This window comes from Capsicum annuum, chromosome 10 (assembly GCF_002878395.1).
Source record: "Capsicum annuum cultivar UCD-10X-F1 chromosome 10, UCD10Xv1.1, whole genome shotgun sequence".
NCBI lineage: Eukaryota > Viridiplantae > Streptophyta > Magnoliopsida > Solanales > Solanaceae > Capsicum > Capsicum annuum.
This window is the reverse complement of record NC_061120.1, coordinates 2,498,577-2,522,453: the sequence shown is the minus strand read 5'-3', so window position 1 is coordinate 2,522,453 and position 23,877 is coordinate 2,498,577. Positions and strand designations below refer to the sequence as shown.

Here is a 23,877-nt window from a genome sequence, read left to right as displayed (position 1 = left end):
GTTTTGATAAATAGTTGGTGATAGTTCAAGCAGGAAAAACTGATTATGATTAGTTGCCTGTAATTGCCTTTGTATAAAAAACTCTGTTGATATTGCTAACATAAATGCTACTATGCGCATTTTCTAGTAACTTTGATATAAAAGACTTTGGAGTTGCCGATACATTTACATACCATGAAAGAAAAACCAGTAACCATGCACCATGAATTAAACTGTTTGTTTGACTCTCGAAATTAGAACTGTGCCACATAAATTAAAACGGAATGACTGAATGAGTATAATAAATGTGTTGATTAGATATTCAGATCTTGTGCTCCTGCTTTTTTCCACGTCTCACTTAAAAGGACATTATCCTATCATCCCCCACCCCCTATTTTTTATTAGTTGGAGAATTAACCTAAATAGTTGTCTAATTAACCGATTAAATTAAAAATAGCTGATAGTTATAATTTATACATGAACGTGTATAGTGATAAGAAAAAGTAAACAATAAATTTGTCCCACTAATGTAAAGGTAAGTATATAGACTTTTTCATTAGTGGATCTAGAGTTCTAGTTAAGTATTCAATGAAATTGAATAGTTTTAGCCAAAAATTTATAATAAATAATTTATTCAGAATCCAATAAATTAATTGCAGACGTTGTTTGCCATATTTGCATCCAAAAAGTCATTTTCTTCATTCGTAAGGAAATTGATTTCCCAGAGAAAATGTTTCTCAAACTTCTTGACGACTTTCGAAAGTGCAACTGGAAAACCAACTCCCCATAATTGGAGATCTATGGACTATGAATATGTGTAACAATAACAAGAATGGAAAAATAGAACAATTGATCAAATTGTGTCCCTAAAGAGGAGATAAACGAGTTATTCCTCGCACGTTAATCCCAGAATAGCTAATCCTGGAATAACTTATTTCCTAACCAAACGAACCCCAAGTGGTAAAGTGGATGAAGGGAATAGTAGTAGGTGTTTAGTGCATTGATAGCTTTCTCATCATTGCTAGATGAAGTTGCAGAAACGAATTTAGGATTTGAAGTTTATGATTTCTTACGATGATTTCCCACAGAAGAAACAGCTAATACAACAAAGAAAACCGTAGTCATGAATCCAGACATAACGATAAGCAAAACACACAGATGTTTAAAGAAAAATTTGTGTACATGACTGGATTTTGGATTCAAACAGACTGTGACAATCCATAAGGCTTAACTTGTGCAATCACACTTTCATTTCTTTCCTCGAAGTTTCGCTCCAAGAGCTCTTTCCAGTTTAGAGATTATCTGCTGGTTTGGAATTGCCTTACCGGACTCGTATTCTTGGATGATCTGTGGCTTCTCATTTATCAACTGCAACACAACATAGGACCTTGTCAGATTTTACTTCGCTAAACAAATAATAGTATTTTGTTTTTCGATTAAGGGGTGGGGGTTAAGTCTAAAGCTATGTTGCTCGAACACTTCAAAAATGTCATTGGGCATGTGTCGGATCCTTCAAAAGTAGTGTATTTTTGGAGAGTCCGAGCAACTTAGGTCTAAAGTGAGAGGAAGAGGTGTAATACTTGAGCAAGTTGAGCCTGAGTGAGCTTCTTGTCTTGTCGTGCTTGCATGATGGCTTTCTTCAGTTCAGTTGGTACCTTTTCATCTGAAAAACAAAACATCGATATCATTTGAAAAATGAGTAGTTCGGATAAAATTGAACTTTTGATCATCCGGGTATTGGGATCCAATGGATAATGCTAAGTTGCTCGGACTATCCAAAAATGTTGCCGCAGCCGTGTCAGATCCTTCAAAAATACACTATTTTTGGAGGACCCGACACACAACCATCGACATTTTTGAAGAGACCCGAGCAACATAGGATAAAGTAACATCAGATACTTTCAAAGGAGAACGATACAGCAGTATGCAGGGACGATATTAGCGCAAAACAACATTAGAGAATGCCGAACTGCTCAAAAATCTTAGGTAATAAAACATCAAGACAATGATTAGGGGAATCAAAAGAAAGAAAGAATAGAAAAGAGAGCGGGGAAGACAAACACACTAAATTATCTTGTAAAAGGAGCGGCTCAAACTTACGAGACAAATTCTCAGTGTCTTCATCAAGTTTCCTGGTGTTCAAAGATGTACTACTTGAAGCAGCCCTGTTTGAACCAGCATTAGCTGCATTGAAAAATAGGTATCGTGAGAACAGCTTGATACTATAAGCAAAATCCATGAGCGTACAATGGCACCAACAGATGACTTTGGAAGCAGTAAAAGGGAACGAAACATCTGAATGTTTGAACTAATAAAAGAAGAATTTCTACGCCGAGAGAACACTCCAAACAATTAATTGTGTTCACGATTGAATAACCGTTGTTTATAGAAGTTCCAACACAAACAAAGAGGTTCTTATAATTTAGCAATTCGTCAATCTCCGGATATACATAGAAGGTTGGTCAAATAAGACCAAAATTCTAATAGGTACAATTCTGGTATTATAACTCTTTCAATAAGAAACAACATGACTTGCTGAACTGAAAAGGACAATGGCTTCCAGAAGAGACTCTACTTAGCACATTCAAAGTTCAAATTAAGAAATTATCCAACATCTTGAAAAGAATCTAAAATATTACCATGATCTATGTTTATCCTGGTTTCTCTGTTATTGGTACTTTGGAGATATTGCCATATTGGTTATGCAAAAACTTTCAGGAATATACAAATTACTCTACCAACCTACCACTTTCCAGGATGATAATACAAGGTCAATCAACACAAACTTAAGCAGTACAATTACATGTTCAGTATTTGCAAAGGTAGTTTGATGAACGACTTAGGAAAATCAATCGCGTTAGGTATACAACGCACCTAAAGCAGAATGCCGTGATTGGCATAATTAAAACTAGTAGTATTTGTTAGATAGATTCATGCCCATTAGCAATCATATGCATACACATCGAATTGATCATAGATAAATTGATATATGTAGAAATTAGGTATAGCTGATAATCTAACAGACAAGAAAGATGAATTTTAGCTGAAAGAAAAGCAGTATACACATTTATAAAGGTACACAAAATAAAACTAATAGCTAAAACAAAGACTAACAACAACTACAATTAAGCCTTAATCCCAAACTAGTTATAATCAAGCAATACAAAATACGAGCCAGAGATGCAAACAAGTAATTGAGCAACCGGTGAAACAGACTGATGCATAATGACTACAACCCAAAGGCGGATCTAGGATTTGTAGTTTATGAGTTCCTATGAAGCAACCTAAAGTCAAATATGATAATGGTTGGTCCGTGTTCAAATTAATATTTTAATACATATACAAGGAATGAGCAAAAAAGCTACTGGTTCTCGCGTACACCTCAATCCAAATTCATTGAGGTAGCTAATGAATTCTCTATATCCATTTCATTATATATACAGATCATTCGAAAAAAAGATTTAATGATCAAAATCACACTTAAAAGTACCCCGATTTTTTGAGTTTCATCTTGAACCATCAGATGTGCGAGTTTCCTACCTAAACTACCATCAAATATTTATCAAAACACACCTCAACTATCCGTTGTTCCCTTTTCCTACCTGAAATATCGATAGTTCAGGTATGAGACACCAAAATCCGTGATACTTTAGGTGTGCTTTTGAAGCTTCACTCAAATAAAAAGGCAAAAGAACAGGAGATAGAGGTAATAAGGTGAACAAAAGCTAAAATCAACATCTACAAATACACAGCAATTTCAAACTAGTTACGACCAGCTATACAAATACTCCGTATCCTTGAGAATAAAACAAGTAATAGAAATAGCAGCTAGAGATTCCTAATTTAGAAAACAAAAAGAAAATAGATTGAACAAACACTGTTACCGATAGAGACGAACAAAAGCTAAAATCAACATCACAAGTTATGATCAGCTATACAAACTCTCCGAGAAGCAAGCAATAGAAATCGGAGCTACAGATTCCTAATTTACAAACACACACACACAAAATAGAGGTGAACAGAAGCTAAATACAAAATCTACAATTACACCACAATTTCAAACAAGCTAGTATCAGCTATACAAATTCTCCGGGAAACAGGAAATTGAAATAGCAGCTAGAAATTCCTAATTTACAACAACAAAAACACACACATACACAATAGAGGTGAAGAGAAGCTAAAATCAACATCTACAAATACACAGCAATTTCAAACAAGCTAGAATCAGCTGTACAAATTCTCCGAGAAACAGAAAACTGAAATAGCAACTAGAAATTCCTAATTTACAACAACGAAACGCACAAAAAATAGAGGTGAAGAGAAGCTAAAATCAACATCTACAGATACTCAGCAATTTCAAACAAGCTAGAATCAGCTATACAAATTCTCCGAGAAACAGAAAACTGAAATAGCAGCTAGAAATTCCTAATTTACAACAACAAAACACACACACACACACAAAACAAAGGTGAAGAAAAGCTAAATCAACATCTACAAATACACAGCAATTTCACATCAGCTATACAAATTCTCCGAGAAACAGAAAACTGAAATAGCAGCTAGAAATTCCTAATTTACAACAACGAAAACACACACACACACACAATAAAGGTGAAGAGAAGCTAAAATCAGCATCAACAATTACACTGCAATTTCAAACTAGTTATGATCAGCTATACAAATTCTTCGTATCCTTAATAGTTAAACAAGCAATAGAAATATCAGCTAGAGATTCCTAATTTACACACACACACAAAAAAAAAAAAAAAAAAAAAGAAACAAAAAAAAAAAAAAAGAAAAAAAAAAAAAAAATAAAAAAAAAAAATTAAAATAGGAGCTAAATATTCCTAATTTATACACACAAAATACAAGCAAAAAAAAAAAAAAAACTAAAATCAACATCTACAATTACACCGTAATTTCAAACTAGTTAGAATCATCTATGACGAATTCTCTGTGTCCTTGATAGAGAAACAGGCAATTCAAATTGGAGTTAGAGATCTAATTACCAAAAAAAATTTAAAAAAAATAGAGGTGATAAGGTGAACAAAAGCTAAAATCAACACCTACAGATTCCTAATTTATACACACACAAAAAAAACAAGCGATAGAGCGAACTGAAGCTAAAATCAACATCTACAATTACACCGCAATTTTCAAACTAGTTAGGATCAGCTATGACGAATTCTCCGTATAGGAGCTAGATATTCCTAATTTATTTACACACACAAAAAAAAAAAAAAGAAAAAAAAAAACTGAACAAACACTATGAAGGAAATGATTACACTTTTTGACGGTTTCGATCTCGGCGCCGGCGCGACGTGCGGCGTTGACGGCTTTTTCGTCTTTGCGAGCGGCGGCGGTCGGCGCCTTCTTACGAATTACCACCGGCTCCCAGTCTTGTGATATTCCACTCATTGCTTTTTTTCTTCTTTTTTAATTTTTGGTGCTGCAAATTTTGATTCTATTTTGGCGACTACGGTTCGCCTCACTTATATAGCAGTGTTCCTTTTGTGAAACGGCCTTTCCAAGTTTTTTTTTTTTTAACTAATCCATTATACGTTGCGTTAGTTAATATATAATAATAAGAATAAAAATTTATTAATGTTACACGAAATGTAATATTTAATAAAATAGTAGAAATTAATATTATTATACAGATATAATAATGTAAATATGAAATGTTTATCTTGGGATGTAAAGTTTTATGTCTCCTTCTTTATAAAGTTTTTTCGTCGATTAACAATATGCTTTGAGATTTGGTGTCTCTACAATTATCACAACTATAATAAGCTATATAAATATGGATGTGTTTGTATAAACATAAAGCAGATTTTGAAATTTGTAAGGTTCCTACAAAAATCTCAAATTAATATAATGATAATTCACCATCATATTAACAATTAAGTAGCAAATTAAATATAGTGAATAAAATTTCGCTACTAATATCAAAAGTTAAAATTATATTGGTCTTGATGTACTGAAACATATTCTAAATAATAAAGCTACATTATGTTAGAACACAACTATTTATAATAAAAATAATAACAAAAAAAATAATAAAATAGAAGCAGAACGAATATCGATGGCGAAGGGAAAACAATAAAGTAGAAGAAGAACCGATATAGATGTCAAAGGAAAAATAAATATTTAAATTTTTATGTTATGCAATTAAATTTTAAAGAAAAAACAAATATCTTGAATCTTGACCCAAAAAAGGCATAAAATTCACCTAACAAAAAAATACTCGATACCTCGAGAATTTTGTGATGTTGGGTATTTTTCTATCTCTATATATAAGAGAGTTCTAAATAAGAAAAAATTAATATACAATATTAGTCAGTTTGAAAGTTCTAAATTTCATAACTCAAATAAGAAAAAATTAATAAATTATTTTAGTTGATTTCAAGCCTATTAGAGAAATAATTAAATTACGCAAAAAAAAAAAATTTTACCAAATTAAAAAGACACGTGAGTGATAATTTAAGAACGTATTTAGTTGGTTTTAAGTTAGGGGGATCGATTCCCCCCCTCAATGCCTTCTGAGTTTGAGCCTGTCGCACAGGGCTTGCCTAGTACGGTTTACATCCCCATGTGGTTTGCAGGCTATTGCATCGGAGGGGTTTACCCAGTGCGTACAGAGTGCTCACCACAGAGTGCTCACCCGAAGGGCAGAGGCTGTGGCAGAGGGTGTAGCGGCTGCGAATTTTCCTGAAAAGTTTCCAAAAAAAAACATATTTAGTTGGTTTTAAGTTCATTATATAGTAGTAAATCTTTTAGTTATTAATTATTTTCTTGCATTTTTGAACTTTACACAATCTTAACTTCTTTAAAAGGAAAGTAACGTCTATTGTCCTTTTTTCACCGAAAAAAGTGTATTATTAATTTTATTCTTACCATATCTTTTAGTACTCCTTAATTTGTAAAACTTACCATATAATTTAGGATTCTTTAATTTAAATTATAATAAATATAATTAAAATAATAATTATTTTAAAAAGTAAAAAGACGATTTTATCTATTGCAAAGACTTTTAATGAAGGGCAAAAAGTTCAAATCACTTTTCTAAAGGTCTTCACACTTTTAATATATTATAGATATAGATATAGATTATAGATTAAATAGATTATAATTATTTTTTTTAAAGAATAATTTATTTTTGAGACAGATCGATTATCTATCCGATGATATATAGACAGATCGATTATTGATTCGATAAATTGGTTATCGATTCGATTTATATATAGACAAATTAATTATCAATCCAACAAATCGATTATCGATCTAATCTATATATGAACAGATCGATTATCAATCCGTCAAATTTTCACAGTAGGCTATTTTGTTAATTGAAAATTTGAAGAGGCTTGATAGCCAAATTTTTCTCCCAGCAGTCAATTACTATATCTTATTCATTATGTTCTGAATATATACATTTTATTTAATCATTTAATAAAAAGAATAGTATTAAAAAACATAATAATATTCTTTTGATTTCATAAAAGGAATAATTAAACTGAAACTGATAATTTTAGGAAGAGAGTCAACTATTTTTAAAGGAGTATATTTGCATGAGTTATATCTATATATAATTACATGAGAATAGAAAATAAAATAAGTAATAGTACATGAATAACTAAATTTCACATAATTACTTCATACATAAATAATATATAGATTCACTTGTAACTAATTTATGAAGAAGAGATATTGAGGAGTTGTATTTTTTATGCACTTAGGAGGTGCTTTTGAGGATTTTATTTTTTTTAGTTGTGCATATAGTGTTTATCTATTTATTTTGAAGTTTAATTAAATTTGAGTTTGCGCTTTGTCAGAGTAATTGGTAAAGTTGTTGTCGTGTGATCAGGAGGTCACGGGTTCAAGCCTTGGAAACAGCCTCTGACAATGCAAGGTAAGGCTGCGGTGGCGGTCACGGTTGTTGGAGGAGGCCGACATTGACAGTTATATATTGGTGGCTGATGGTGGTCATACGAAACTCGCCATACGGCAATGCAAGTGATTGGTAGTATTTTCGCGATACAAATGATAGAGGTAGTTGGCATTGGCATATCATTACTGATTCATCGATCCATCACACCTCCTAAGTTACGCATGCTTGAGCGAGAATACTGATACGACAAATAGTATAATTGATTGGTTGATTAAGCCATCACACCTCCTAAGTTAAGCGTGCTTTGGCGAAAATACTGATACAACAAATAGCGTAACTAATTGATTGATTATAGTGTTATTGTGTGATTGATTAATCCAACGCAACTCCAGAGTTAAGCGAGCTTGAGCGAGAATACTGATACTAGATATAATGTAACTGACAAATTGATTGATCCATCATAATAGTGCTACCATCGACCCAAGTGTGTGACCTAATGGTCAATGAAAGTGACCGAGAATCATGAGGTCTCCAGTTCAAACTTCAGCGAAAACAAAAACACTAGGTCATTTCTTCCGTCTTCGTGGACAGAGTTACCTGGTACTCGTTACCTGCTGTTGGTGGGAGGTGACAGGTATCCCGTGAAATTAATTGAGGTCGGAACAAGCTGACTCGAGCACTACAGTTATTAAACACAAACACAATAATGCTACCACTGAGCATGAGGCCTCAAGTTCAAATCTCAACGAAAACAAAAACACAAGGTAATTTCTTCCATCTTCGCGACCCTGGTACTTGTTACCAGTCGTTGGTAGGCGACAGGTATCCCGTGAAATTGATTGAGGTCGGAACAAACTGACTCGAACACTAAAGTTATAAAACACACACACAATAATGCTACCATCAAGTTCAAATCTCAACGGAAACAAAAACACTAAGGTTATTTCTTCCGTCTTCGCGGCCAAAGTTACCTGGTACTCGTTACTTGCTGTTGGTGGGAGGTGACAGATATCCTGTGAAGTTGGTTGACGTCAGGACAAGCCGGCTCAAACACTACAGTTATCAAAAACACACACACACACAATCATGCTACCACTAAGCATGGGGACCCAGCACCATTACTAAGGTATCAACAGTAAAGCCTCTTTAATTTCACAGATTAACAGTAATGTCTAACTCATACAAACTGATTCATCTACATCACTAACCTAAAGTTTTTTTCCTCAAACATCTAACAATCTATATCATGAAACAGATGACCTCTTGGAACAATAGATCTCGTAAAACATGAACCGTTTGGCATTGCACTCTCAAAGTTCTTGAATGATAAGGCCATTCGACATTCAGCTCATGTCGCTAGCGATTGTTGTCTCTCCAGTTTCTTCGTCTGCGACAATCATACCCTCTTGCAATGGTTCCTGGACGACAAATAGTACCCACGCTTTAGATCAAAAGTAATGAAATAAGGGAGTGAGAGGGAACGAGTAACTAAATGACGATATAACTGGGACTTTGGGAGATTGCAAAAACACTGGGAAGTGACAACTCGGTGCTGAGAAGCGCTTTCTCTTTAGCAATGGAGACCAATTCATCAATTCTCGCCTACGTAAGCAGGGACAAGTTCACGATGTGAAATGTGCTCCATAGTTACGTCCAATAAAAAGGGCATCCCGGTGCACTAAAGCTCCCGCTATGTGCAGGGTCCGGGGAAGGGCCCCACCACAAGGGTATATTGTATGCAGCCTTATTACCTTGCATTTCTGCCAGAGGCTGTTTCCAAGGCTTGAACCCGTGACCTCCTGGTAACATGGCAGCAACTTGGCAGCAACTTTACCAGTTACCCCAAGGCTCCCCTTTACATGGTTACGTCCAAGAATTTATAAATTTCTATACCTTACCTGTTGTGTAACTAGGGACTGTAATTCCTTTTGGTAGAATGGGTAAAAGCGGGTGACGAGTGATTTATAACCATGTGACGGTTTTACATCTTCATTTCTTTTTTTTGATCACTTGAGAAAACTTTACCGATTTGGAGCACCGCGCGGGGGCGACTCATCACGGACAAAAGAAAATTGAAAGAACGCAAAAAGGTGGACGAACTCCTGACCACACTAAGTTAGATTCAATGTTTTAAACTTTAACGGTCTATCCTTTGTAGACAGCTACCCAGTTCCGAAAAGCAATGCTGTTTCTCAAATCCGTACTCACGGTACACCTACCTCCACAATCTTGTCTATGATTAACTCCTTTTTGGATGAAATATCCATCATCTAAATACACTAATTGTGGCGAATCCGACACGCACCCATTGACATTTTTGACGAGTCCGAGCAACATAGGTTAAGAACATGTTTATCAAATATTAAAAGATAGATATACCGATATAGTGAGTTGCTGGAAGAGATTCAAGAAAGTGGTAGTTCACAAATTACTCATCTCGGAAATGCAACATAAATAAGGCAAGAAAATATTAGCAGATTTAAACGGAACAAACTTCGTACAAAGAAGTGCTAGAAACAAAAGCCTTACCAGACAATCGAAAACACCCTCTTCATTCTCTTCAGCTGTTTCAGCCGCATCGTTGCTAACATTTTCCAAGCTTATATTTGCATTGGCTTCACTCATGGAATTGTGCTAAAGACAGAATAGACGTCAGCTACCACTGGCATTATTTCCTTCAATACAGTCGATTTTATAAGGTATCGGAACAAGCATCTAGAAGTTGCATCGAGAACTAACCTCTAATGCAGTGGAGTTGCCCCCAGTTTCTTGCCCGTTTTCATTATCCAAAGGCTCTTTTTGCTGAGACATTTCATTGCTGCCAATATTTACAGTATCTGACGTATTGCTTTGACCGCTCAAATTGCTCTTACCACCATCGCCCTCATTCCCCTGCAATATTTCAAAATGTTTACCAAAATTCAATTTATACGGCAATACTACTAGAACAGCCAGTATGCCACCGGCATTGGCTGAATCAGTGAGAACTATAACGCTTTTGAGCTTATACCTTGACCGTTAATCATGTTGGTAACTTGACCACACTGATGTTAACTTGTTAATATGAAAGGGGACAACGAAAAAAAAAAATTGTTACAATTCTATTTCTTTGTTCTTGCCCCCACCCCCCACAATGAATTCTGCACCAGCCAATTTGGTGACGACTATCATTGAATCTGTTAATCAACCTCTTCCAACCCAATTACATGGTCGAGAAAATGAACTCTCTATATCGCTATATATTCCACATTATTGGTTGTTCTTGTAATTCCATATAAAAAGAAAAATTACAGGTTCTCTAATTAAATGTTCTCTACTCACACTTATTATCCCTACAAGACCTAATGTAACTATGACAACAACAATTATGCCTAAATCACAATTGATGACGACTATGTCCAATTAAAACGCAATGGAATATCAGATGATTCACCGAGCTTACAGCCTGAAGATAAAACAATGGATAGAAGCCTATTAATGTCCCATCCAAGAGTTTCACAAATGACCTAACCGTAAGCCATATGTGCCCGCCCCTTTTGTTCGTGTTGACTATAGCAACTGAATGCAGAACAAGAGCTCCACAAACCTACTACCTCTTCTTACCCAACCCACAACACACAAGACTACTAAATTCCCCACTATCACGGTTCTCATCACAGTACTACCACAAGACATCATCCTCCGCAAAATTTCACAATAAGTTCACAATGTTGACAACCCCCCCCCCCCCTCCCCCGGTGACATCATCATCATCCTCAACATTGTTTGATACTCAAATATTCAGATAGAATCTTCAGAACATGTGGGCCTGGTTCACGACAAAATGGGCCAATTCTTCAGCAGTGGGCAAATGTGATTTTGAATTGGATTTGTGGACGGCATTAGATCTTTTGGACAGGTAAGCAGGTCCCAGGAGCAACCTCTCTCTCACAACCATACTCACGGGCCACCTAACTCCACATTCTTGTCTAGGAATTATGGCTGACTTCGTTTTCATGATGAGCTATATATCTACAGGCCTACATATTTAGAAAAGCCTACTCTATGTGGACGGCTAAACAGGCCGGAGAGCCTAACCTCTCTCACACAACCATACTCACGGGCCACCTAACTCCACAATCTTGTCTAGGGATTACGGCTGACTTCTTTTTCATTCCGAGCTACATATCATCTATAGGTCTACATATTTAGAAAAGCCTATCCTATGTGGATGGCTAAACAGGCCGGAGAGCCTAATCTTCATACTTACGGGTCACCCACCCACACAATTTGACTCCTTTTTGGAACAAGTTATCTTTCATCCGCAGACCTAACCTATATGTTTAGAGAAACTTTAAAATATAAATAGCTAACTACATTGTATAAAATATTAACCGTTGGATATACAGGAGTTTTTGGAAGAGATGCTCAAAACAAAGTGGTGGTTCACAAATTATTAATCCCAGAAACACAAAATAAATAAGACAACCCAGAAGTAGACGTTCATGGAATCAACTTTCTATGAAAAATAGCAGACCGAAAGGCCTTACCAGACAATTCGATGCACCCTCTGTGTTCTCTTTTGCTGTTTCAGGAATACCGTTGCTAACACTGGCTTCAACTGGGGACTTGTGCTAAAGAAAGAAATACAAGTCAGCTACCACTGACATAATCTAATCCAATACTATCAAAAACCAAGCATATAGAAGCTGTGTAAAACTAACCTCTGGCGCCATGGAGCCACCACCATTTTCTTGTTGGCTTTCATTACTAAAGGACTGTTTTTGCTGAGATAATTCATCACTGCCAATATTTACAGTATCTGTTGCATTGCTTAGACTATCCAAACCGTCTTTACCACTGTCATCCCCTATGCCCTGCAATGTTTTATTGGAGCCATCATTTGAACTGACCAAACTTGAAGTCTGAAGTCCAGAGCCTAATACCTGAAGAGAGACAGGAGTCAAACATATTACTATTTCTGTTTATAATTATTTGGTGTAAATACAAACAGTTGGACTTTTTTGGAATTGTAATAACCCGCTCGATCTCTTTCAAGTATAAGTACATTTTTTTGCGTACCAAAGCTCCAAAATCTGTGTTATATTATTTTTGACTTGCTTGTAAAATTTGAGGTCAATCGAACGTCATTTTATTCACTTTTATGATCTGTGTTAATTTGAAGTGGATTTTGAACCCTAACTTGAAAAGTGAATTTTCTACTAAGACTTGAATCGAAGATTTTCTTTGGAGATTATGAGTGTGTGTGGTATGAAGGAAAGCATTTTCTAGAAAATGTTTTCCAATTTTTCCATGTTTAGTTGGTCAAAATGTTTGGAAAACATTTTCTCTAGGAAAACAAGTTCTTTAAAATAGAAGGAAATGAGTTTCCTCGTGGAAGTAGGGAAAGCAAGTTGCATAAATGACATTCCAAATTAATTGCCTCCTCCCCACCTACCCAAAACCTAAGTTGCACGGACTCTTCACTTCCGCTGCCGCACCCGTGTCGGATTCTCCAAAAATACACTACTTTTGGAGAGTTCAACACGCACCCGTTGATATCTTTGAAGAGTCCGAGCAACATAGGCCAAAACACCCCAAACCCCATACCACTTGACCATCCCACCCCCGAACCCCGACTCCCAATCCCATCCCGCCTCCATATTGTTTTGCTAGATAACATATAAACTAAGTTGCTCGGACTCTCCAAAAATGTTGCCGCACCCCTATCGGATCCTTCAAAAATTCACTATTTTTGGAGGATCCGACACGCACCCATAGACATTTTTGAAGAGTACGAGCAACTTAGCATATAAATGCTCTTGGGATAATATTTTCTTTCTTACTTAACAAACACTAGAAAGTAAGTAGTTTATTACTTATTCGGTTATCAAAAATAAGTACTCCCTCTGTCCCACTTTATGTATTGGCATTTCCGTTTGGTCCGTCCCAAAAAGAATGTCATCTTTCCTTATTTGGTAAGTATTTAATGGCATCATCCCCATTTTATCCATAGTGGGTCCCACTTTATAAGAAAAGACACTTAAAAAGTAAACTTTAAGAGGGGCAATTTTGTAAACTTTACAAAGTCATTATTTATTTCTTAAACTCCGTGCCGAGTCAAATGGTGACACACATAAAATGGGACGGAGGGAGTAATAAACTACTTGTTTTCCAAGAAAACATTTTCTAGGAAATCATTTTCCGTGGAAAGCATTTTCCTTCATAACAAACAAACCCTATATTTACCATTAGCTCATGGAGTATCATACTCAAATTTGGTGGTGTTTCATCCATGGAATCTTGATTTTGAGGTTTTGGGTTTGGGTTGTTTATGAACTCAAGCACACGTTCAAGTGAGAATCAAATGGACCTTTGAGGATGTTAATGAACTCCGATTGACTTGATTTTCGAAATGGTGTGCGTGTAGAACATTAGGTCACCAGACTTTTGACTCAAGTTGAGATTCCGAGAAGTTGACCCGAGGGTTGAATTTTTAATATATTTTTGAAATTTAAGAAAATGTGAATCCTATCCTAATTTCACGTGCTCTTTCATATTTTAAATAAGTATGAGGCGATTTGAGACCTTTGTGATCGACTTTTGATCACCTCTTCATCGTAGTACTTTGGGGATTTTGGCGCTATCAAAGGTTTCGTTTGTGAACTTTGTGCAAGTGCTTGGTCATAGTATTTCACCGGATGTGGGATATGGGAGACTTGACTACTATTTACTTGCTTTCCATAATCAAAATATGAACTAAATATTGTAAATCTAGTTGTGAAGACCATCATTATGTTCTAACTGAATCTTAAGTTCATGAATTTGTTTCATCTATTTAGAGTTATTAAAAATGTTTGATATAAAGATGTGGGATATTCGAGCCATCTGAATGTTGAGTTCTTTTCTTCCTTTGAGATGACTCATTGAATTAAGATGGTAAGTTGTTGTTGTTTATCGATTGAGCATTTATGCCATTTTATATATTTTTTGGCTTTATTTGGAGTTGTTTCCTTTTACTTTAGCTTTTATGCTTTAAAACAAGTCATGGAGATTATAATAATTGAATTGATTATAATGATCGTCTCACTATCCACAGAGAAGTTTGGCCTCGATTTTGATGATAGAAACTATTAGATATGGTTGGTCTATAGCCGCAAGAGTCGGTGGGAGCCTATGATTAGAACTGAATTAAGATGGTAAATTGTCGTTGTTTATTGATAGATCAATTATGCCATTTTATATATTTTTTGGCTTTATTTGAGTTGTTTCCTTTTACTTGACCTTTTATGCTTAAGACGAGTCATGACAATTATAACGATTGAATTGATTATAATGATTGTCTCACTACCTATAGAGAGGCTTGGCCTTGATGTTGGTATTTACCTATGAATATATTTGGTCTAACCAATGTGAAGGTGAGGGTCTATGATTATTTCGTCTAGCCTATGTGAAGGTGAGGGCCTATGTTTATATGCGGTCTAACCCTATGTGAAGGTGAGGGCCTATGTGAAGGTGAGAGCCTATGGTTATTTGGTCTAGCCTATGTGAAGGTGAGGGCCTATGATTATATTTGATCTAGCCTATGTGAAGGCGAGGGTATGATTTTATATTATCGAGCCTGAAAGAGGATGAAGACTATGATGATTATTTGGTATAGTTGCATGTGTCGGTGAAGGTTCATTACTGGGTTGTGATTTGCCGACGAGATCATTGAGTGAATTATCTATTATGCAGGTTATAAGATGTTAATATTTACTCCATACTTAGAGAGATTTGACAAATGAGGTATGTCATTGCACTTCAGACCGATTGAAAGTGTAAGGACAGTGGAATAGTGGTCGGTGATCCTACCGAGTGTAGTAAGACTCACATCACTGCACTTTGGTTGCAGTTTTTACTTTACATGGCACAATAAGCATTTCTTGATCAACTCTTCTCAAAATCTCACTCAAAAGGTGCTGAGTTGGAATCCCATTCTAATTAAGGATTCTCGTGGTTCCGGAGGATCCAACTACAGGAGAACCAGGAACGGAGGGCTTTCCCCCCTTTCCACCCGAATCTTTCGTCTTAAGAACATTGGTTTTGAGAATGAGTCATTGCCCTTCTCCGACCCTGACTGCCCAACCTGAGAGTGGACAGCTAATGCGTTCCACTTATTGAACAAGGTTCTATGGTCGGTCCGTGACCCCTGGATGCCGAAGGCGTCCTTGGGGTGATCTCATAGAATTCCTACGGGGTGGAGATGATAGGGTCAGTCCATGGATTAGAGCCGAATCTAAGCGTTGGCTAAGTAAGCGTCCTGTAGTAAGAGTAGTTATGAACCCTCTAGACCATCCCCATGGGGGTGGTGAAGGGAGAGCCCCAATTGGTAGAAAAAAACGCACAACCCCTTGGGGTTCTCCTGCACTTGGAAGAAGAAGTAGAAAAAGGAATAAATATAGTGATAATTTGATCTTCATCGCCGTGGTAAATAGGAGAGAAAATTGAATTTAATTCTTTGTTTTTACAAAAATTTACCAAAAAAAAATAGGAGTAAGCTTGTGACACGTTCACTAAAAATAATCCCTTTGTAGTCAATCTTTCTATATTACCTTTTACGTTTATTGTTGGGTTTAAAACCCAGTGTAGTATTTTGAAAACTCTATAGGTGCTCCATGACTAGCATAAGTTGGGGTTTGGGTAGGTTTTGGTTTCATTATATTTCAAAATACTTGTATTAAATTCTTTATTCATACTACGGTCACATATCTAAACTACTTTATTTTTCCTAATTAAATGTTTCACACATACTTCCACTTTCTAGATTTGATTCATTTCTTTCACAAAACGGTTAATTTGCTTTAAACTTATTGAAATGGATAATGTTTTGAAGAGGTCCACGTAAGTGATAGTGGCTCACTAAGTGCCTCAAAGTCTCATGAAAGATGTGGAGTTACATATGTTGCTCGGACACTTCAAAATGTCAGCGGGTGCGTGCGGATTCTCCAAAAGTAGTGTATTTTTGGAGAATCCGACAAGGTTGCAGCATCGAAGGTAAAGAGTCTGCGCAACTTAGGGAGTTACAAGAATAGACAAACGATTATTTTTGTCTCTTCATTTTACGAATGGTTCTATCTCATGTACTTTCTAGGGCTTTCCCTTGTTCTTTCTCAATTTCTTTCTTGATTCTTGATGTTTGCATATTTCAAAAGATAGCACATACAATTGTGTTGTCTAAGCCAACTTACACGCGTCTCGACTAATTCCAGAGGATATTTGTCACCTCCCACTAGTAACGGGTACTAGCCGTCTTTCGGAAAGTGAGAGGTGGGAAAAAGCAATGAGGGCTCTCTTCACTGAAGTGAGAAGCGTGAAGCGGAGGGTACGCTTTTTTCAATTAAAGAATCATTTAGAACAAAATTAAAAAAATATTAATTATGCATAGATATACATAACATATTAAGCAAATCTTTCAATCCTTAAATTAAAAAGTAAATAATAGATAGTCAATAATTCTCATAAGTCATAACATTTGAGCAAATGCAAAAGCAAATCACGATGGGAGCAAATCACGAATGGCGCAACACCCTATTCTTCAACAAGATCTTCAAAACCTTGAGCCATTGAATAAAGAAATAGAAATTACTACAAGAAAAAACAGAAGAGTGAAAATAGAGACGGAACAGCAAAAAACATTTTAAAAATAGAGGGAAGATTGCAGAACAGAAAAATAACGGGGTATTTCAGTGTATTGCAAATGAAGGGAAAAAAGGCGTATTGCAGAACTAGGATGCGGCCTACAAGCTGGGGGAAAAAACATAGCAGCAAGCTAAATATTGAGTACAGTCCTAGCAGCAAATATATGCTCTCTGGGACATTTATTGAGGACTCCCTTCTAGGGTCCCTGCTAGGCCTTTTCTCTCTCCGATAATCACTCTGATCACCGGAAATCTCTCCCCTCCTTTATTGCCATGTGGCGATACCCCCAAAAGAAAGGGGGCCTTTCATAGTCAAATGCGTACGAGGAAAGAAAAATTATTCAGCGCACTAAAATCTAGTGGATGCAATTCCATATTCATGAAAAGTCAGGTTTAAACCATGTTATGGAACCAAGACAACCTAATTAAAATAGGGTTACAAATAATATAATATCTTTCTACTTTATTATGGGTGGAGTTGTTTTTTCTTTTCAGACGATAAATCTTTTGAAATTAAGGATATTAGCGAAGGTCAGTTTAGGTGGTTCTCATTCAGTGAACGGAGCAGCTGCTTTTCCAGCAAAATAGAAATCAACGAAAGCAACCTGAGATGTCTTTGCAATGCGCTACAACACGCTTCTCGGGGCTCGGGAAACTTCTACAGAAGATGGGAAGAAAACAACAGAATGATCTACATAGGGCATATAAAAATTACAATATTTATGGGCACTTTCTACGAAGTGAGATTTGAAGAGGAGACAGGAGAAGTGTTAGTATTATTCCGGAGGGAGATTCTAATCTTGGCTGGTCTGAAATTGCTTCAAAGATTTTCAGATTCCTGGACAAGCCGTCGAACCAGTTCCTCAAAGGTTCATTACCTCAGGGAAGTCGTTTGTTGAGGCTGCATGCAAACAGAGTTGGTAGGATCTGGCACATCAAAGACAAACCAGAATCCACAAATTTGTTTCTCTCCTGTTGTCTTGTGGGCACCTTTAATGACCCTTTAAACTCGAGCCCAAAATCGGAGGTTATTTAAAAATGGTTCCTAAACAGATGGAAAATAACGGCAGGTTTGAGGGTCGCTCCTATCTCTCACAACCAATTTCTATTTGAACTTCTGTCGAGGCAGGAGTTGCAAAGAGGGTAAAAATGGGCGACTGGTCTTGGAATGGAAGAAGTCTCACTCTTGAATAGTGGTTTCCGATGGCCAAAACTCAACTTGCAACATCAAAGTCTGCTTATCGATGGGTGTGAGCTTCGGAATCCTATGAATGCTTGGTCGGGAAAAAACATGAAGTTCATCGGTGATTCTTGCAGTAGTAATGTGGACACTGATGAGGACACGAAGAGGAGGAATCACCTCACTGGGCTCATTTGCATCATTGACTCTACCTAGGAGATTCCAAGAAAGATCAATCTGAAAGTGGAGGATTGGATCTTTGAGATCTCCATAGTCGATGATGTTGTTAGCAAAATATCAGTTTCCAGGAAAGGGCCACAGGACAGGTTATTGACCAGCAGTCCAAGACCATCGGATCAGCGAGTTTCACGCCTGCAACGCCAGACTTTTTAAATTTTGAATCTCTTACAATTAGGCCATCCTTTATTTCAACTCAACAGGATCGGACCACTTGTATTATTCCAGAAGAAAGAGAAGGAATAAAGCTCCTTTTGTTAAGAAAAACCACAATTACATGTGTGGAAATCAAAAGGGCTGGCCCGATCTCTCATTTAGGAAACCCCCACTTTATCCACAAAAGGTAAGGGCCCATCTGAAACTTTCTCTGCGGATCCAGCAGCGAAGACTAGTTGACCTTTCATCAAAGCTGATGAAAGTGGCGTATGAACAGTCCCCCTCTCACTTCTCTCTCTCCCTTCTCTATGCCCAGAATCTCACTTGCCCAGTTCTTGAGGTTCTGAATTTTCCCCTTCATCCTAGCAGTGATGCTTAACATGCGATGGTAATAATCACAATAAGCACCAGGCTATTCATACCCCAACCATAATTGAGACAACACACTATACTAAAATTGCCATGTCTAAAGCATGTAAGGCTTTTGGGGTGAACTCTTCAGGTTCCTAGCATGAAATCCTCAATATGGTTCTGCGAATGGAGCACAAAAGGCAATCTCAACTTCAACAGCAAAAGGGGAAATGCAGCGAGGCAAAGAAACTGAAAAAAGAAGGAACAAACAGAAGCAAAGAAATTGGCTTGAACTGTTATATATGATAGAGGTGAAGGATCCAGCAGGGGCAGGTAACTCAAAGCCTTATCTGAGGGAGCTCAATGATACGAACAAGAGGAGCACCATTAATTCTCTTATCTAGACGTGGAAGCCTGACATTCTATGTTTGCAGGAAACTAAGATTTCTGTGGAGATAGCTAGACAGTTATGGGGTTCAAGATGGGTTCAATGAGTGGAATTGAAAGTCAGTGGCAATAGAGAGAGAATGATTATATTATGGGAAAAAAGACAATGGAGTTGTATTGATGCTCATCAAGAGCAACAGACTATGTCGGCTATGATGAGAGGTGTTCAAACTGGTTTCAGATTCTGCTTTGCTGGCATCTATGGGCCATAGGCCATACAATAACTGGGAAAAGGATGAATTCTGGAATGAATTAGCTGGTGTAACTTGTAAGGGGTCTTTGGAATGAAAGTTGGGTCATCAGAGGAGATTTTAAGGTCTGCCTATTTGAAAATGAAAGATTCAATTGTGTAAGAAGATCTAGGGCCATGCAATGCTTCTCAAAATTGATTCAAAACATGGGCCGAGTTGATTCAAAGGGGCCTTCTATACTTGCGCTGGGGGGAAAACTCACTATAAGCCTCTAGAATTGATAGGTTCTTAATTTCTTCAGAGTGAAATGACGCTTTTGGCTCTGTGAAACAATTGGCTCTCCCCAAGGTTATTTCGGATCATAAACGCATCTCTTTAGAGAGTGGTGACTGGTCAAACAAATCCTCCTATTTTAAATTTTGAGAATATCTGGCTCCAGCAGGAAGGATTTACCGACTTGGTAAAACAGTGGTGGAAAAGCTATGTGGTTAATGGTGCTCCGGATTTCATCCTCTATCAAAAGTTGAAGTTTTTGAAGAGGGATCTTGATACCTGGAACAATGAAGTTTTTGGCGAAGTTTCTATCAGACCTAACAAAGCTTTGGAAGAGATATTAATTCTTGAACAGGCCACGAAGGGAGGCTATAGACTCAAGCTGAAAAGAATAAATTATTGCAACTAAAAATATATCACAATTCAATTTCCTTGTTCTCGCCTCCCTTCCCATCTCCCCAAAGAAGAACAACACTCTCAACATTGCCGGCATCTCGACATCCGGGCTCAAAAAAATGATGAATTCTCCACTAAAAAACAATCACTCAAACAGTTAGCCAAACTACCTAAGTCAACAAAATGAATTCTCTATGTGCTCCACTCTTTTGGAGCACATTTCACACTAATCAATGTAATACATAATGCAAACTATAACAAAACAATAATGCCTCGATAAACCCAATGGAAGAACAATAAATTAGCTGAGCCTCCACCTGTTTATCAGGAGATTCACTAGGCTTATCAAAACTAACTAGGACAACAATATGAATTCTCTATGTGTTCCACTATTTTGGAGCACATTTCACACTAAACTCAATAATACATAACGCAAACTATAAAAACAACGATAATGCCTTGATAAACTCAATGGAATAACAGTAAATTACCGAGCCTCCACCTGTTTGTCACTGTATTCAGTTCACTAGGCTTATCAAACTACATAGGTCGACAAAATGAATTTGGTACGTGTTCCACTCTTTCGGAGCACATTTTACACTAAACTCAATCATACATAACGTAAACTATAACAAAAGCAATATCGCCTTAACAAAGTCAATCAAATTACAGTAAATACCGAGCCTCCACCTTTATATCGAAAGATTCACTAAGCATATTAAACTAACTAGGGTGACAATATGAATTCCCTATGTGTTCTACTCTTTTGGAGAACATTTCACACTAAATTCTATCATACATAACGCAAACTATAACAACAGCAATAACGCCTTAATAAACTCAATGAAATGACAGTAAATTACCGAGCCTCCGCCTTTATATCAGAAGATTCACTAAGCTTATTGAACTAACTAGGATGACAATATGAATTCTCTATGTGTTCTACTCTTTCGGAGCACATTTCACACTAAACTCTATCATACATAACGCAGACTATAACAACAACAATTATGCCTTAATAAACTCAAAGAAATGACAGTAAATTATGGAGCCTCTACCTGTTTATCACTATATTCACTTGGCTTATCAAACTACATAGGTCGACAAAATGAATTCGGTACGTGTTCCACTCTTTCTTTCGGAGTACATTTTTCGGTAAACTCTATAACACATAACGCAAACTATAACAACATCAATTATGCCTTAATAAACCAAATGAAATGATAGTAAATTACCTGAGCCTCCGCCAGTTTACCAGAAGATTCACCAGTCTTATCACCAGCAGTTAAAACAATCGATGGAAGCCTGTTAATATCCCATCCAAGAACTCTACAAATAACCTTCCCATAAGCCCTATGTGCCTCCCTCGCATTCGCTATAGTAATCGAATGCTGAACAAGTGCCACACAATCCTTAAACCTCTTCTTCCACCCTTTCTTACCAACCCCACAACACACAAGACAACTAAATTCACCAACACCACTCTCACTATTCTTCACATAATACTCCTTCAACCCCACATCCTCCTCAAACAACTTCGCGAAAAAGCTCACATTTTTCTCCCCCTTATCCTCCTCCTCCACTTCCACATCATCATCATCATCATCATACTCCTCATCATCCTCGTCATCATCAGCATTCTTTGAGTACTTCAAATACTCCGATACTGCCTTCAACGCCTGTTGCTGAACCTTGTTAGCCTCAACAGTTGCCAATTCTTGATCAGTAGGCAAATGGGGTTGCTTCTTTATCTGTGGTTTGAAGCTAGGCCAGCCTGATTCATTAACAGGTGGCGGCGACTCCGTTGGGGATTTACTACTAATCCATTCAATACCAGAATCTTGAATTTCTGATTCCTTCAGCTTTCTTGATTTCTTCTTCTTCTTGTTGTTCCTTTTCTTGAATTGAGTTGAACTTGTGGGGTGGAGGGTAAGTGGGGTAGGGTAGTGGGGTTGAGGAAGGTAAGGGTAGGGGTGGGGGTAAGGTGGGTGGTGGGGGTGGGGTGGGGGTCCTTGATGCCATAGAGAGTGAAGGTAGTGAACTTCTTGAATTAGTCTTTGTTCATCATAGGGATTCATTGGGAAATGTGCCATTTTCTTGAAATTTTTTCTTGAATTCTTCAACTGTTTAAGGGTTTAATGGAGAAAAATTCATGGGGTTTTGGTGAAGAAAAATGGGTTCTTGAAAGGGGTAGAAGGTGGCAAGTACAAAGGGATTTTGAGTTGTCTTAAGTATTAGCAAGTACTAAAAAGGAAAAGAAAAAATTAGGATGTGTTTGGTAAAAGAAATTTGTTTTATACTTTTTTCAAAAAAGTAATTAATTGTAAGAGTGAGAGTTAAAAAAAAATATACTTAGTAATTAATTCTCTTTTAATTTTATAAAATGATGAAGTAATTTGGGATAATTTTACTAATATGAATAACTAATATGATGTGTATTACTAATGAAAAAGTGAATGTTGTTAAATGAAAGCTAATTTTGGCTTTTTTTTCATACAAAAATAGGATGACGAGTTATTATTTTGCTCAATTTATAATCTTAAAAATGAGATATAAAAAAATTGGTCAAACTAGGAAAGCAATTTAAGTAAATGGGAAAAATAATTGCACTAGCAAAAATAGAAAAAAAAAAATAAACTTCATATTAGACCAATTTTACTAATATCAAACCTGAAACAAGGTTTATTCTAAATTTTATCTTCGAGATTATTTTCCTTTTATGGTGTACCAAAGAAATGTCGCACTACAAGAGTGTATCGTACGTAGCCTTCTGTACGTTTTTATCAAAGATTATATCTTCAACTCGAACATGTGAACTCCTAATCACGCGACAACTACTTTATCGGTTACTCCAAAGCTATTATTTCTTCAACTTAAACACGTTACCTCCTAATCACACGATAACTACTTTATCGGTTTCTCCAAAGCTATTATTTCTTCAACTTGAACACGTTACCTCCTAGTTATTTCTTTAACTTGAACTTGTTACCTCATAATCATACAACAACTTTATCAGTTACTCCAAAGCTATTATTTCTTTAACTTGAACACGTTACCTCCTAATTATTTCTTTAACTTGAACGCGTTACCTCCTAATCACACAACAACTACTTTATC

The 23,877-nt window shown here is 36.5% G+C and overlaps 2 protein-coding genes across 2 annotated transcripts; both read right to left on the bottom strand.

Moving 5' to 3' along the window:
* Positions 1-1,010: 1,010 nt before the first annotated feature.
* On the bottom strand, positions 1,011-5,548 carry LOC107845613 (multiprotein-bridging factor 1b). Its single transcript, XM_016690040.2, has 4 exons — positions 5,265-5,548; positions 2,080-2,163; positions 1,560-1,642; positions 1,011-1,347 (listed from the first exon to the last, which is right to left on the bottom strand). Exons 1-4 carry the CDS (start codon positions 5,395-5,397, stop codon positions 1,228-1,230), a joined length of 420 nt encoding a protein of 139 aa, XP_016545526.1. The 5' UTR covers positions 5,398-5,548; the 3' UTR covers positions 1,011-1,227.
* Positions 5,549-8,992: 3,444 nt separating this feature from the next.
* On the bottom strand, positions 8,993-22,992 carry LOC107844094. The gene is made up of 6 exons (XM_016688589.2): positions 21,996-22,992; positions 12,574-12,795; positions 12,400-12,483; positions 10,610-10,762; positions 10,400-10,504; positions 8,993-9,288 (listed from the first exon to the last, which is right to left on the bottom strand). Exons 1-6 carry the CDS (start codon positions 22,851-22,853, stop codon positions 9,214-9,216), a joined length of 1,497 nt encoding a protein of 498 aa, XP_016544075.2. The 5' UTR covers positions 22,854-22,992; the 3' UTR covers positions 8,993-9,213.
* Positions 22,993-23,877: the final 885 nt, after the last annotated feature.

Bases quoted from the DNA above. Each gene is read 5' to 3' on its own strand.
- LOC107845613 (XM_016690040.2), bottom strand. From the start codon at position 5,397: ATGAGTGGAATATCACAAGACTGGGAGCCGGTGGTAATTCGTAAGAAG. The intron at 1,643-2,079 runs GTAAGTTTGAGC...TTTGTTTTTCAG, and splicing joins AGACACTGAGAATTTGTCTC to ATGAAAAGGTACCAACTGAA. The intron at 1,348-1,559 runs GTATTACACCTC...GTTGTGTTGCAG, and splicing joins CTCAGGCTCAACTTGCTCAA to TTGATAAATGAGAAGCCACA.
- LOC107844094 (XM_016688589.2), bottom strand. From the start codon at position 22,853: ATGGCACATTTCCCAATGAATCCCTATGATGAACAAAGACTAATTCAA. The intron at 12,796-21,995 runs GTAATTTACTAT...GTCTCTCTTCAG, and splicing joins GTAAACTGGCGGAGGCTCAG to GTATTAGGCTCTGGACTTCA. The intron at 10,505-10,609 runs GTTAGTTCTCGA...TTCTGTCTTTAG, and splicing joins GCAACTCCACTGCATTAGAG to CACAATTCCATGAGTGAAGC.